Source organism: Apium graveolens, chromosome 3 (genome assembly GCF_009905375.1).
Source record: "Apium graveolens cultivar Ventura chromosome 3, ASM990537v1, whole genome shotgun sequence".
Lineage (NCBI taxonomy): Eukaryota > Viridiplantae > Streptophyta > Magnoliopsida > Apiales > Apiaceae > Apium > Apium graveolens.
The window spans coordinates 265,728,403-265,744,589 of NC_133649.1; the positions used below are offsets into that span (position 1 = coordinate 265,728,403).

The 16,187-nt window shown below is 33.2% G+C and overlaps 2 protein-coding genes across 5 annotated transcripts; both read left to right on the top strand.

Annotated features, from left to right (window-relative positions):
- Window positions 1-627: 627 nt before the first annotated feature.
- On the top strand, window positions 628-3,946 carry LOC141713285 (protein At-4/1). Of its 2 annotated transcripts, none has more exons than XM_074516629.1 (8): window positions 628-801; window positions 909-1,014; window positions 1,850-1,905; window positions 2,601-2,678; window positions 2,964-3,037; window positions 3,156-3,289; window positions 3,374-3,469; window positions 3,625-3,946. In XM_074516629.1, exons 1-8 carry the CDS (start codon window positions 745-747, stop codon window positions 3,768-3,770), a joined length of 747 nt encoding a protein of 248 aa, XP_074372730.1. In that variant the 5' UTR covers window positions 628-744; the 3' UTR covers window positions 3,771-3,946. The 2 variants fall into 2 exon arrangements, with proteins under 2 accessions (XP_074372730.1, XP_074372731.1); XM_074516630.1 differs by having other exon boundaries at window positions 669-805.
- Window positions 3,947-4,228: 282 nt separating this feature from the next.
- Window positions 4,229-8,862, top strand: LOC141713286 (uncharacterized). Of its 3 annotated transcripts, none has more exons than XM_074516633.1 (4): window positions 4,229-6,508; window positions 6,621-6,705; window positions 6,787-6,855; window positions 8,517-8,862. In XM_074516633.1, exons 1-4 carry the CDS (start codon window positions 6,422-6,424, stop codon window positions 8,525-8,527), a joined length of 252 nt encoding a protein of 83 aa, XP_074372734.1. In that variant the 5' UTR covers window positions 4,229-6,421; the 3' UTR covers window positions 8,528-8,862. The 3 variants fall into 3 exon arrangements, with proteins under 3 accessions (XP_074372734.1, XP_074372732.1, XP_074372733.1); XM_074516631.1 differs by lacking the exon at window positions 8,517-8,862 and adding an exon at window positions 6,950-7,539; XM_074516632.1 differs by lacking the exon at window positions 8,517-8,862 and adding an exon at window positions 7,034-7,537.
- The last annotated feature ends 7,325 nt before the right edge of the window (window positions 8,863-16,187 follow it).

Consider the following 16,187-nt stretch of genomic DNA (forward strand, 5'->3'; position numbering starts at 1 on the left):
ATATCTTCATAATTTATTTAGTCCATTTATTTATTTATCAAAATTATAATTTTTTTATATATATCTGATTTCAATAATAATACATGCTAAATGGTAATTATATAACTTTTTATTTAACTTGCGTTTATGTTTTATGTAATCAATTAGTATGTCAATATCATAATTTTAAATAGAAATAACGTAATTTGATCAAAATCAGAATGACAAACACTCAAATCATAATCAGAATGCTAAACACTCATATTTATTTGTAAGGTTTTTTAAATTTGTATTTGATATTTTTTATTTATTAAAAAAAGAATAAATAAAACTCATGCAAAAATTCAGGAATCGTGAGAATGCGTTAATAAACAAAATTATTTGCGATCAAAAGTTTGTTAATGATACTTATAAGTTGTTCATTGAATGATAGTTTATGAGCTGCTCGTGAATAATTTCGCGAATAACCTTTTTCTTAATGAGTTTATGACAAAAATTTTGACATAATAAAAATTTGAATTCGAGACATATTTTAAACGAGTCAACATTAAAAAGTTGGACTCGGTTACCCCGTGTGAATTAGGAAATCTATTTGTAGATATCCCAAATGTTACTTTAACATTTGTTCTTTCCTAATAATCCATCAAAACATTTGAAAACCCTAATTAAAAAAAAAAATTATAATCAAAACAAAAGGCCTCGTACAGTTAAGAATATCCCAAACAATTTGAGCGGCAGGAGGTAGGGAGCTTGATGAAATAGAAAATGGCGGCAAACAAAGATTTCGATTCAATCCTTTCCGATTTTGATAAAATATACGATGCAAGTCTCTCTCTCTCTCTCTCTCTCTTACGCACACAAACTCACTCTTACTTTAAATCCCTAAATGTAAAACTGCAATCATATAATTTTGTATTGTTTTAATTCAGGATTGTAAGAAGAGAGCCGAGGAGGTCCAGTCGCTGCAATCTTATTGTAATGCCGAAGTTAAGAGGCGAGAGGCTCTTCAATTCAATCTCGTTAGCCTCAAATCTGGTTCGTATATCACTCTTTATTATGCCTTTTTGTTACATACAAAGTTACATATATTTATGACTCGAATTTTATTTTCGAGTAAATGTTAGATTAGTATAAAAAAACGAGGTGAATGCGATTTATTTGATTATTATTGATATTTTAAACAGTTACAAGTTAATTGCGATATTTGACTTTTGTATTTGCAATTTCTTCTAATGTGTTGATTCGGAGAGTGTGATATGCAACTTTTCATGGACTTAGCGCTATGATTCGAAAAATCAGGTTAGATGAACTGATGAAGAAGTATAATAAGATGGAGTATATTCATAGAAATAAATGCAGGTTAGTGGTATAAGCTTGCAAATCCTAAAAATTATGTATGATATTAGTATTAAGTATTGTGGATGATATGGATGTGCGAGTTCGTATTTAGGTTTTGATGGAATAGATTGTAGATTAGTACCATGCAAACTATGTTGTTGCCTGGCGTTGAAATTAACGAAGTAATTTTGTGTTCTACTCTGCTTTCAATGTTAGCTTACTTGAGAACTATTTATTTAGTTCGCTTTGTTTGGTATTTCTTATTCTTTTCAGGTATCTGCTGATTTCCTGTTTTTATGTCATGATGTTTTTTTGTTGATAGAATGGTCCTTTTATGACAAACTAATACTCTTTTGGTTAATCTTAGCTAACATGTTTTTTAGTACCAATTCATATCCAAGACAAGAATGCAATCAAATCATTAAAACATCTTTTGACTTGATTTTACACTGCAATTAGACTTTATAGTTACTCATGTTTTTTATATTGCAGTTGGTATATACCATTTTGACGATTTTATTGTAATTTGCAGAGAATGAGCGACTGGCAAAGCTTTACACTGATTGTCTTAATAAAATGGTGGATCAGGTGCGCCATCAGTGGCATAAGTTGTATTGTTAGGCTAATTTATTTTTTAGTAATTTTGCTTAAATTTCACTTCGGAAGCAAAGCTATAAGAAACTCATGATTAGATGTTACTGATATTCATTACCATTTTTAGGCTGTTGTTCAAACGAGAAACCTTTTTAGCCCGAGAACTTGGAAACCTGCTTGTGAAAAAAAAAACTGAAATTCAGTTTTTCTAGAAAAACTAGTCTGAATGGTTTTTTTTTCCGGGAGTTTGAACGGTTTTTGTATAATCATCCACTGGCTGAAAATTAGATTTCTCAGTTTCTGATATCAAGTAGTTCTCCCCTGAATCTAACCTCGCTTTGTTATATTATATGTGCATATTACAATCCGTGTATTTAATTACCCAAGGAGTGGTTCGTATTTAAATACAAACTCCAATCGAGGTGAATCATAACTTAAATTGTGTGAATCTTATATGCATCCTTACTGAATTGTATATTTATGTAGTATTTGTATCCCTAATGAATCGTATATTTATGTAGTATAAACTCTATTTTACATTCTGATTTTTTAATGATCTTATTTCTAATATTCTGTATATAGTTAATCTTCTAGTTTTGTATTGTACATGTTGCAGGTTTCTAGAGTTTGTATCATAAAATGGTCTGTAGGAGAATTTGACCTTATAAATATGTGCACTTATATAACAGGTTGAACGCGGCTGCAATTTCCAAAGATTAAAAGAGGAAGAAAATAGATTGCGTGATGAAAGTGTCAGGAAAGAAAATGTAAGTTATATATACATTGCTAAATCATGATAGTGGAGCCATTCAAGATTTGATGTCTAGACTTTGTTGTAGCTTTGAGCGCAAACAATCAGCCAACTGACGCTTGTAACATATATTTTTTAAAATTCAGTAAATTAGAGGAAACTTTTTGCATGCGTTTGTATTGTTGATCTTTGCAAATTGCTTGTACATTTCAAAGTTCCTTCATAATGTAGATTGAATTATCAAGTGCTTTTGGAGTTCCTCTAATTGCACTTGGCAGTAATAGTCACAATTCATAAGCAGGAACATATGAATACCATAGAATTTCTTAAACAAGAATATGCAGCCCGGATTACTGATATGGAAACCCAGATCAGGTGTGCTTTTATTTTTATGCAAGATTTTTTTTGTTTTTTTTTTTTTGGGGGGTGGGGGGTGGGGGTGGGGTTGAGTAAAAACATGTATATGATATCTTAAACCTGATGTGAAAATCAGGGCCTGCCTAATCCAAAAGACATCAAATGAAGCAACTATAGTTCAGCTCCACCAAGATTTAGCTGCGCACAGAAAGCATATAGAAACTCTATCAACTAGGTTGGAGAGAGTTCACCTGGACGTGGATTTGAAATGTAGGTTCTAAGAACGCAGATATAAGAATTCTTGAATTCCAGACTGCTTTTCTTTGACTATAAATGCTCATTATTTTCTAACAGATCAGAATGAGAATCAAGATCTGAGGGACTGTCTCTCGATTGAACAAGAAGAAAAAAATGAGTTGAATAGGAGGCTTCAGGATATCGAGAAAGAATGTGAGTACACAAGCCAAAAGTATAAAACTGAAGCTGTCCTGTTTTAGCGCTAAGTGTTAAAATAAAATGGCAATATATTCCGACTGGTGGAAATTCGTTGAAGTGCAAATGTAGTAATTTCTTCAAAATTAACGTAATTTGTTTCTTGTTTGCAGTGCTGGTTAGTAAAGCAAAATTGGGCGAACAGCAGCAAGATCTGACTTCAAGCAGAAACGTTGAAACACTAAAACAAAAGATTATGAAACTGAGGAAAGAAAATGAGGTCCTTAAAAGACAGCTATCTATGTTGAAAGAGAACTAAAGCTTTTTTCAGATCTTATAATGATAACATGGTAGGGTTATCATCTACTTTTCTTCAGGTGTTTAGTGTTTGCATGCCACTGCTGGAATTTTGACTAGCACAGCCTTGTCATAATGGACTCATAGCCCTTACCAGGATTTCCTAGAGTATAGTATTAATGTATCCTGTTTCCCTAATCAATGCGTCCCACTAGCACTTTGTCCGTTAATTTTTACAATCATTAATCTACGTTTTTGCTATATAACGGAAGATATGCTAGATAAATGTACTGATTAAAAAAGAAGAAACGAAACGTGGATGTACTTAGTACGTAGCCACACCTTACATTTTTAATTTGTTTAATGTCTTGGGGCCCATTTGTTAACAGCAGAATAAAATTTGAATGGGCTGAACTGAATCAGTCTGTTGTTCAGGCCATTTGGGTAAAAAAAATTATTGGGCTGGACCAGTCAAAATCATCTGGACGACACCCCAAATTTTTCTGTTATCTTTACTCTCTAGTCTCCATCTTCCATACAAATCCATCAGCTACTCCTTTTTATATATATATATATATATTCAATTACAATTTACAAGTTCGCTATCTGCTCTCTCCCCTAACTAACAACAGGTATGTTCTTATTCTTATTAATTTTAGGTGAGCAAAACTATTATGTTTGTTGTATCATATGATATATGATTGTTATATGAACTCAGAATTGTTTCTGCTTCTTAATTGTTTGTTAACATAATATTATTGTGATCGTTAACTTAGAAGCTTAGGTTGTTGTATGATTGTTCATAGGAACTTGGAATTGTTTCTGCTGCTTAATTGTTTGTCTTGGTAATGTCATTCTGATTGTCAATTTAGAAGTTTAGGTTGCTATATGATTGTTTAGAGGAACTAAATATTGGTTTTGCTAGTTAATTATTTGTTGTGTAAGGTAAGTTTGATCATCAATTTAAAAATTTAGGGTATGATTGTATCCACTTCAGCTTGATTTAATTTGAAAAGTAATACATGTAGTAATTTATCAATTTTTGTTTTATAAAACAGAGGCTTACCATGAACTCAAGTGAGTTAGAGAGATTCCTCCCGTACCTAATAGCTTCAGTTGTATGTAAAGATTGGCCAATACCACAGTAGTATATACAATGAATAGGCTAACTTTGTCAATTGTCCTCGAAAGTAATTGGTCATCAAGTGCAAAACGAGTTTCTCTTGCTTTCTTTTATAATCCCAAGGGAGATAAAACTATTGAACCTATTAAGGAGCTCATTACAGAGAACTCCCCTTGTTTATATCTCCCCATATCTTTTAGTGAATACAGAATTTTATCAGAACAAGAGGACCTTGTGGAAAATTTCAGGTTGAATCACTCAAGTCACCGCGATAATTATTAAGCAAATGTTCTTAAGCTTTATAAAGCATGATTAAGTTAATAAAGAGATGCTGTGAGAATTCTTCATTTGAAATTGCAGTTGTATATCATATATATATATATTGGTTTTATATGCTATCTTTTTTTCTAAATGGGTGGTTTATTAGGCCTATATGCATTAAAACATGCAAGAGTTTGCAGAGAAAAGAGGAAAATGTCTATGTAAAATATAGAATAAAATACCTAATGGGATTTATGAGCATGCAAGTATATACTCTATCAGAATTGAAGTATATACTCAATTCTACTTGTGCAGTTCAGCTGGACAATTACACCATCCCTGTTTATAGAAGTCTGCATTAAGACATATACTAAGGACAACTTAATGAGAAGACTCTAAGAGAACTAACTAGTTAAACTTGAGAATAAATTCTAATCCACTTTAGCAATAAGTTGCAATATTTGCATCTGTAAGGAAACAAACGATGTTCTGGTGGGATTTGCACTGTGAAACCACCGAGCATTGACTTGACATTAATTATAAAGAAACTACTGATGCAAAACTAAAACCTATCCTGTTTTACCTCATTTACTTTTGAATTCCCATATACTAATAGGAAGTCCAAAATCTTTTATTGCAATTTAATCTCTATATTAATAATAGTATGTGCTATTCATAGGACTCCCTCCTCCGTTCTAATTAGTTATCAAGTTTGATTTTCGATTTCCGGTCAGTAATATTTTTTATATATAGTACTCCCTCTCTGTGTGTAATAGGAAGTTTGATTTTACGATGCTTTTAACTATAAATCGTTAAAACGCTTCATGTGCAAGTATATTATTTTATTTTTTACTTTTTTGTTAATTTGATATGTAGTCTTTACTTAAAGTGTCATTCTCATTATTTAGGCTAGCAATGGAAATCTAAGATCAGTTTTTGTATTTGATGATTATGTATTGTTATCTGAGAAATTTGCGCTCGAGAAGTGTGCCAAGAATAAAAGATAATAATTCAATTTTTTCCGGATATGCTTATACATCGGAGTTGTTAAATGGTTCTAATACCCAATGTCATGATATGATGCGCCTTTCTCGTGTTGCCTACATTGAACTTTGCAACCTTTTTAAAGAACGTGGTTGGGTTCAAGGTAGTAGATATTCAACTGTAGAAGAAAAAATAGCCATGTTCTTGCATGTTATAAGCCACAGTGATCGCTTTATAAAGATTAAAAATAGATTTCAACACTCCACACAAACAGAACATAATATTTTCACGAGGTTTTGAATGGAATGATGGAATTTGCAAAGGAAATTATAGTGCCTACATCAAACTCAAATATTTCAAGGAGACAAAGAGAGCTGCTAAAAAAATTTCCGGTAAACATCGATTCATTTTTCAAGTTTCTCGAGTTATTTTTTAATAATTAAATGTTTACTTCTTTATTAATTTTTAGTGACACGTTTAACATGTATATTTCTTTGTTATAAGGGGGCAATTGGAGCACTTGATGGTACACTTGTTCATGCAATCATTTCAGCCGACCAGCAAGCTCGATATAGAGCCCGAGGAAGAGGTGATTCTTATCAAAATGTTTTAGCTGTATGTGATTTTAATATGATATTTACATTTGTTTGAGCTGGATGGGAGGGAGTAGCACATGATTCCAGAATATTAAGAGGAGTTGCACTTGATCCTTATTCCGGGTTTCCAGTTCCTCCACCAAGTATGTAATTCCTTATCTTTTTACTAAAGTCAAATTGAAATATTTTAAGTACATTATACATTATATAACTATCATATTATACTTCATATTACAGATAAATATTATCTTTGTGATGCGGCATATACAAATACTCGTAGATATTTAACCCCATATCGTAATACAAGATATTGGTTAACAGATTTTCGTCGTCAGCATGCTTTAAGTAAGGAGGAAAAATTTAACCATGCACATGCAAAATTAAGAAATGTTATCGAGCGTGCTTATGGGGTGTTAAAAGCAAGATTTTCAATCCTCAAATAGATGGCTCCATATTCATTCTCTACGCAGCGAGATATTGTGATAGCTTGTATTGCAGTTCACAATTTCATAAGAAAGAAAAAACTAGAAGATGAATTATTTGATCAATGTGATCAAGCTTCCTTGTCAAATAGTGATGGAGAAGGAGATGATGAAGATTTAGAAGGACCAATGAATGACACATATTGGGGATCTCAAGCCACACAATATATGAATGATCTTCGTGATCAAATTGCACAGAAACTTTAAGAAAAGTTCTTCAAAATTATATAGTTATGTTTTTCATTGAATAATTTTTAAATTGTATTAACATCGTTAAGTTGATTTGCCATTTTTGAGAACTATTAAAAAAACACTCTTTTGGTATCATTCAGTGATAAATAGATACTATTTGTCAAACAATATTAATCATTCAGCAGGGTATAATAGTAAATTTCTACCATCCAGATAAATTTTAAATAGAAATTAACAGCATGAATCATTTGGGTGTTCAGAATAACCATTCGTTCAGATTGTCCAGACATTTTACGGGTTCAACAAATGTGATTCAGATTTAACAAATGGGCCCTTAATTTGTGTTGTTCACTCTGACAGTTCGTAGTTCATTTTGTCCATACATTTTACGGGTTCAGCAAATGTGATTCAGATTTAACAAATGGGCCCTTAATTTGTGTTGTTCACTCTGACAGTTCGTAGTTCATTTTCAGTCACTTTACATAATACCAGTCTTTCAAGCTGTGATGCTTATACACAAATTATATTAGTGGTAGAATATACATATTATTTGAATGTGGGGGCTATAATGGGTTTCTTAAATTATAGTTAGACCCCGAAGCAACATTAAGTCTGATTCACTTTCCAAATTCGCCTACCTTGAAGCTTAGGTATAAAAACTCACCAGAGTAAGAAGTGATAGATAATTTAGCCACAAAATCGAATCCTTATTATCATCAATACTGACGAAGACACGGCATGAACACCTTTTATAGAAGTCATATCCTCGACTGACTTAGCTCTGCAAGCTGAAGTTCTGTAAAATACAATTTCACCTGAAATGTCATTAATGGCAATGATAAAAACTTGTTTTCTGCAACTGGTCTACTATATAATTGATCATTTCTCCTTTGTCGTTTGGCACTTCTCTGACCAGTTGTTCTTGAAGGTTGGGGTTAATGTGATTTGTGGAGCCATGATTATATGATTTCTTTTAACAGACAACTCTCAGGAGTTTCTCTATAATCTTCAATGTTATATAAGTGCATTTGTCTCTTAAAATATTGGGACTTCAAGGTAAATAGATTTTTGTTTGTATAGAAATTTGGCAAAGGTCACTATAAATTTACATATATTTATTTATCTTTCAGGGAAAACCTGAACCTGCAGTGAGAGCAGTTGCTCCAGTATATTAGGTGTAGAGATTGTAGTTCCTCTGTTGGGAGCTCATAGTTGGTAACGTCTATGTGTCAATTTCTGGGCTAGAGGAGAAGAGTTTTCTAGATGTCGGCTTCCTGCATTCTGCTATGCTAGTTCAGCTAGTGTGTATTTTTTTCTCTGGTAGCTAGAGTTTAAACAAAGCATTGAGTGGTTCCTCATGTCAGGCAGAGGCAAGATCTAGTGTTGCATCATGTAAGTTTATCTAGTGCTGCATCTTGTAAGTTTATTTAGCGCGACTTTTAAAATTGTGATTATGGTTTCAAGAGTGATTGTCAATCCAGGAGCAGCACCTGTTTGATGACTTAATTAGAGTTCTCGAAGGCAGCCCTTTGACAGGAATTGGCGTTTTATAAATTTTAAACTCAAACTACCCACTTTGCCTAATAAATGCTAGTTGACATGAAAAATACAAAAAAATAAAATAAAATTATCATTATAAGTATATTTGAACAGCTACCAGGTTCAAATTTTAAATTATACAACTATAAAATATTAATGTATAATTTCTGATCAATTTTTTTTAAGGAATTTGTGATCAAATTTAAATTTAGGTCCAACATTTTAAATTATATACCGCAACTATTTGAGAAAATTATATGCTGCCACTTTTTGAAGGGAGGGATGGGATGGAGGGAAAGAATGTGTAGCAGCCATTAGAGTTATTTTAGTTAATTTGACCAGGTTTTCAAGTTCCTGTTAGATATTTTAGTGTAATCGGATAAACTAGTTGACCAATGTGATTTAATATTTCATCAAACAAGTCGGGAAAGTGCGGAGTGCATGCTTGTTTGAGTTTATTATGATTTTCGGTATTGGCGGGGGTTGGTGTTAATGTGAAAAGACTAGACACAACCGCATACCTCAAAGGACGTGTCTTAGGATATGTCTTTTGAACATGTATGGATGTGTCTTAGGACATGTCTTTTGGACATGTATGGATGTGTCTTAGGACATGTCTTTTGGACATGTATGGACGTGTCTTAGGACTTGTCTTTTGGACACCTATATTAATATGATGTATTCACACAAAATACATCATTCTATATTCTTATATTCTGATTTTATCCGGTTGAAAAGTTTGGATAACCACCAAATTGTTTCAATCTGAAATTGTTTGTCAAGACTTCAGAATAATCCAAGTTATCGTCAACTTTTCTACAACAAAGATTGATACAAATTTGTTTTCTGAAGATGGCGAACAACGAATCTGTAAAAGACATGACTAACAAGTTTGCAAAACTAGACAAGTTTGAGGGACATGACTTTAGAGATGGAAAAAGAAGATGCATATCTTGTTAACCATATTAAAAGTTGTGTACGTTTTGAGTACTCCAATGCCAGAAATGATTGAGGAGGAAACTGTAGAACAGACTAGAAGACGCTGCAAATGGGAGAATGATGACTACATCTATCGGGGTCATATCTTGAACGGTATGTCTGATTCTCTTTTTGATATATACCAAAATGTTGAGTCTGCAAAAGAATTGTGGGTTTCCCTTGAATCCAAGTACATGGCTGAAGATGCTTCTAGCAAAAAATTTCTGGTTAGTAATTTTATTAACTATAAAATGGTTGATACTAGACCAGTCATGGAACAGTATAATGAACTGTTAAGGATTTTGGGATAGTTTGTTCAACATGACATGAAAATGGATGAATCCATTTCAGTTTCTAGTGTTATAGACAAACTGCCACCATCGTGGAAAGATTTCAAACACACCCTGAAACATAATAAGGAAGAGATGGCTTTGGTTGAACTTGGAAGTCACTTCAGAATTGAAGAGGCTTTAAGGGCTCAAGAAATTGAGAATAATCCTAAGGGAAAGAATCAAGTCGGTAACTCTTCTGTAAATATGGTTGAAGATGGTGGATCTTCTAAGAATTCTAATAAAGACAATGGTAAAAAGAGGAAGTTTAAAGGAAATAACAATACCTCTTCCAACAAGAAACCAAAATTGGCATGTTTGAAGTATAGCAAACCTGGTCATTTCAATAAGGATTGCCGGGTTGGTAAAGGCAAGCATAACGCTGGTCCAAGTGGATCAAAGGATCCAGAAAAGCAACAAGAATGATAATGTTGTATGGTGGATTGATTCTGGAGCAACAAGTCATGTGTGTAAAGATCTTCGTTGGTTTGAAGATTTTCAACCAATCGAAGATAGATCTATGTTAAAGATGGGAAATGTTGCAACTGAACAAATCAAAGGACTAGGAAATGTAAAGCTTGTTTTTACTTCTGGAAAATATGTATTATTAAATAATGTGTTGTATGTTCCTAGAATTCGAAAGAATTTGTTGTCTGGTGTTGTATTGAATAATTGTGGTTACAAACAAGTGTATGAAAGTGACAAGTATATCTTGTCAAAGCATGGTACTTTTGTTGGCTTTGGTTATTTATGTAATGGCATGTTTATGTTGAATATTAATGTCTCATTTGATGATGAATCTGCTTGTATGGCTTTTAATAGTGCTAGCAATAATTCGAATAAATCTGAATTGTGGCATGCTAGACCGGGTCATGTACATTATAAAAGAATAAAGGATATGTCTAAAATGAGTCTCATACATGCTATTGATATAAACAATGAGAAATATAAAACATGTATGTTAACTAAGATAACCAGAAATCCTTTCAAGGACGTAAACAGAATATCTGAAGTGTTGGAATTGATACATAGCGATTTATGTGATTTTCATGCTACACCTTTGTTGGGAAATAAAAAATATGTCATTACATTTATTGACGATGCATCTAGATATTGCTATATTTATTTTTTGAATATTAAGGATGAAGCTCTTGATAAATTTAGAATCTATAAAAAAGAAGTAGAGCTACAAAAAAGTACTATGATTAAAAATTTGCGTACTGATAGAGGAGGTGAGTATTATGATCCAGTATACTTTCAATCTACTGGTATAATATATCAAACCACTGCTCCTTATACACCACAACAAAATGGTGTGGCAGAAAGGAAGGATAGGACTTTGAAAGAGATGGTTAATTACATGTTATCCTATTCGGGTTTGAATGAAGGTTTTTGGGGTGAGGCTATGTTAACAGCCTATTATTTATTGAATAGGATTCCTACTAAGAGGAATAAATTTACCCCTTATGAACTTTGGTATAAAGAGCCACCAAAATTGAGTTTTCTGAGAGTTTGGGGATGTAGAACAGTTGTAAGGCTCACTGAACCCAAAAGGAGAAACTTGGGTGAAAGAGGTTTAGATTGTATTTTTGTGGGGTATGCTGAGCATTCCATTGCATATAGATTCTATGTATTAGAATCTAATGATTATGTATCTGTGAATACGATTATCGAGTCAAGAGATGCTGACTTTGATGAAAATAGATTTACATCTATACCTACACCAAGAGACATGATTCAGAATTCTTTCAGTAGGAACCCGGTTCAAACTGAAGATGTGCATGGACCTTATGAACCAAGGAGAAGCTTTAGAGCTAGAAAAAACAAATCATTTGGACATGATTTTAACTTTATTTGGTTGAAGGTTCAAGAGATGAGGTTGAGATTGAGTCTGAGTACCAATATTGTTTTATTATTGAGGAGGATCCAAAAACATTTAATGAAGCAATGACATCAAGGGATGTTGAATTCTGGAAAGAAGCTATTCAGGATGAGATGGATTCTATCATGAATAATAACACATGGGAATTGAGTGATCTACCTCCTGGATGTAAAGCATTAGAAAACCGATGGATCTTCAAAAGAAAAATGAAAGTGGACGGTACCATTGATAAATTTAAAGCCAGATTGGTTATACAAGGCTTTAGGCAAAAAGAAGGGATTGATTACTTTGATACTTATGCTCCTGTTGCTAGGATTTCTACCATCAGGTTGTTGATAAGCACTTGCATCTATACAAAACCTTGTAATTTATCAGATGGATGTAAAAATTACATTCTTGAATGGTGAATTAGATGAGGAGATTTATATGAAACAATCGGAAGGGTTTGTTATGCCTGGTAGTGAGCACAAGGTGTGTAAGTTGAAGAAATCTTTGTATGGTCTTAAACAAGCACCAAAAGATTGGCATCAAAAATTTGATAGTGTGGTTTTGTCTAATGGTTTTTTTCTTAACCAAGCAGATAAATGTGTATATAGCAAGTTTGATGCTTCTGGTAAAGGAGTTATAATTTGCTTATACATAGATGATATGTTGATTTTTGGTACTGACCAAAATCAAGTGGATAAAACCAAGAAATTTTTGTCATCTAATTTTGACATGAAAGACTTGGGAGAGGCTGAGGTGATTCTTGGTATAAAGATCAAGCGTACGAAAAATAGTATTTCAATTTCTCAATCTCATTATACTGAGAAGATTCTGAAAAGATTTAACTTTAATAATTGATCTCCAGTTAGCACTCCTATTGATCCTAGTCTTAAGCTAGTATCTAATAAAGGAGTTGTAATATCTCAACTTGAATTCTCAAGAGCGATTGGTAGCCTCATGTATGCCATGATAAGCACTAGGCTAGATATAACCTATGTTGTTGGTATGCTTAGTAGGTTTACTAGCAAACCAAGTTCACATCATTGGCAAGCTTTAAGCCGAGTGTTCAAGAACTTAAAAGGAACCATGGGATTATGGTTTGACTTCCTCTGGATTTCCTTCGGTTCTTGAAGGTCATTCGGATGCAAGTTGGATTTGTGATAAAAAAAATCATTCTTCCACGAGTGGTTGGGTATTCCCTCTTGGGGGAGGTGCTATTTCTTGGGCATCAAAAAAATAGAGTTGCATTACTAACTCAACAATGGAATCTGAGTTTGTAACATTATCAGCTGCTGGTAAAGAAGATGAATGGCTAAGAAATCTGATTTATGAAATTCCATTGTGGCCTAAACCGATATCTCCCATATCTATCAGATGTGATAGTGAGTCTGCCTTGGCTAATGCTTATATAGAAGTGTACAAAGGAAAGTCTAGACACTTAGGTGTTAGACACAACATGATTCCAGAGCTTATCATGCATGGTGTTATATCAGTGGAGTTTATAAGAACTCAACATAATTTAGCCGATCATTTGACCAAAGGGTTGAGAAGAGATCTTGTGTACAAATCGGCTATAGGGGTGGGATTAAAGTCCATCTAAAATTTCTCATGTTGAGATACCCAATTCCCATCTAATATGAGTTTGTTATGCCTGGTAATGAGCACAAAGTGTGTAAGTTGAAGAAATCTTTGTATGGTCTTAAACAAGCACCAAAAGATTGGCATCAAATATTTGATAGTGTGGTTTTGTCTAATGGTTTTCTTCTTAACCAAGAAGACAAATGTGTATATAGCAAGTTTGATGCTTCTGGTAAATGAGTTATAATTTGCTTATACGTAGATGATATGTTGATTTTTGGTATTGACCAAAATCAAGTGGATAAAACCAAGAAATTTTTGTCATCTAATTTTGACATGAAAGACTTGGAAGAGGCTGAGGTGATTCTAGGTATAAAGATCAAGCGTATGAAAAATAGTATCTCAATTTCTCAATCTCATTATATTGAGAAGATTCTGAAAAGATTTAACTTTAATAATTGTTCTCCAGTTAGCGCTCCTATGATCCTAGTCTTAAGCTAGTATCTAGTAAAGAAGTTGTAGTATCTCAACTTGAAATTCTCAAGAGCGATTGGTAGCCTCATGTATGCCATGATAAGCACTAGGTTAGATATAGCCTATGTTGTTGGTAAGCTTAGTAGGTTTACTAGCAAACCAAGTTCACGTCATTGACAAGCTTTAAGCCGAGTGTTCAAGTACTTAAAAGGAACCATGGATTATGGTTTGACTTATACTGGATTTCCTTCGGTTCTTGAAGGTCATTCGGATGCAAGTTGGATTTGTGATAAAGAATATCATTCTTCCACGAGTGGTTGGGTATTCCTTCTTGGGGGAGGTGCTATTTCTTGGGCATAAAAAAAAGAGTTGCATTACTAACTCAACAATGGAATCTGAGTTTGTAGCATTATCAGCTGCTGGTAAAGAAGCTGAATGGCTAAGAAATATGATTTATAAAATTCCATTGTGGCCTAAACCGATATCTCCCATATCTGTCAGATGTGATAGTGAGTCTGCCTTGGCTAATGCTTATAGAGAAGTGTACAAAGGCAAGTCTAGACACTTAAGTGTTAAACACAGCATGATTCGAGAGCTTATCATGCAAGTGGAGTTTATAAGAACTCAACATAATTTAGCCGATCATTTGACCAAAGGGTTGAGAAGAAATCTTGTGTACAAATCGGCTGTAGTGGTGGGATTAAGTCCATCTAAAATTTCTCATGTTGAGATACCCAATTCCCATCTAATATGACAATAGATGTTGAATTCAATGCAGAAGCTTAACATCTAGAGATTGGAACACATTGATAGTATCATCCCAAGGTATGTGTTCAGACCTGCAAGTTGAGGAGGTTGAAGTTTATCTTCTTAATAGTTCTTTTGAAAAATTGCATATGCAGGTGTAAGAATAAAAGAGCTACCTATGTGAGCATGAAGTTTAGCCGCTTCAAGAAATTATGACTTGACTTTATTATGCTTATGAAGGATTATGACACAAGGACTAGTAAAAGATAGTGTCAAGTGAGAACATTTGAGAATGTAAATTTATGTGTATATTATCTTCATGTATTCATTATGAATAACAGAGATTCAACAGTTGTGATACCTTGATATTCGAATATCTGGGATGTGTAATATACTAATATGAAATTCAATCGTCATGATATTTCATTTATGCATAAATTTGTTGTTTGTTGTGATTTTGTTTAGTTAGTCATGGATTACGCTAAAATGGGGGAGAATTGTTAGATATTTTAGTGTAATTGGATTAACTAGTTGATCAATGTGATTGTAATATTTCATCAAACAAGTCGGGAGAGTGTGGAGTGCATGCTTATTTGAGTTTATTATGATTTTCGGTATTTGCGGGGATTGGTGTTAATGTGAAAAGACATGTCTTTTAGACACAACTGCATACCTCAAAGGACATGTTTTAGAACATGTATGGATGTGTCTTCGGACATGTCTTTTGGACATGTATGGACGTGTCTTAGAACTTGTCTTTTGGACACCTATATAATACTTGCAACAGATTTGGTTATTAATATAGAAAAAAAAACAAAAGGTTGGTTGTTGAATTCACACAAAATACATCATTCTCTGTTCTTATATTCTGATTTTATTCGTTTGAAAAGTTTGGATAACCACCAAATTGTTTCAATCTGAAATTGTTTGTCAAGACTTCAGAATAATCCAAGTTATCCTCAACTTTTCTACAACAGTTCCTATGGGAATTTTTACGCTTGTCAATTAATTTGGAATCCAATTAAACTTGCACTAATTACATTATAAATTAATAAAACTTGAAATGTCACCACTAATAATGACTTTTTTACAGAATTTGAAATTTATTTAGGAACAGGAGCATGAATCATTAACATTCAGTTCAGCTTTAGCAGTTCGGCATGTAGAGATAACTTGGGAGCACCACTCAGTCGCAAGATTTGCATCAACACCTGTACTGTTCTTACTTCTTATTTGAACCAGATCCCCCCACTTTGAACCAGATCCCCCCACAACAAATAAAAATGGAT

Excerpts from the sequence above, each read along its gene's own strand:
- LOC141713286 (XM_074516631.1), top strand. The coding sequence starts at position 6,422 with ATGATGGAATTTGCAAAGGAAATTATAGTGCCTACATCAAACTCAAAT. Across the intron at positions 6,509-6,620 it reads AGCTGCTAAAAAAATTTCCG|GGGGCAATTGGAGCACTTGA; the intron begins GTAAACATCGAT and ends CTTTGTTATAAG. Across the intron at positions 6,706-6,786 it reads ATATAGAGCCCGAGGAAGAG|CACATGATTCCAGAATATTA; the intron begins GTGATTCTTATC and ends GGGAGGGAGTAG.
- LOC141713285 (XM_074516629.1), top strand. The coding sequence starts at position 745 with ATGGCGGCAAACAAAGATTTCGATTCAATCCTTTCCGATTTTGATAAA. Across the intron at positions 1,015-1,849 it reads TCTCGTTAGCCTCAAATCTG|AGAATGAGCGACTGGCAAAG; the intron begins GTTCGTATATCA and ends TGTAATTTGCAG. Across the intron at positions 2,679-2,963 it reads AAAGTGTCAGGAAAGAAAAT|GAACATATGAATACCATAGA; the intron begins GTAAGTTATATA and ends ATTCATAAGCAG.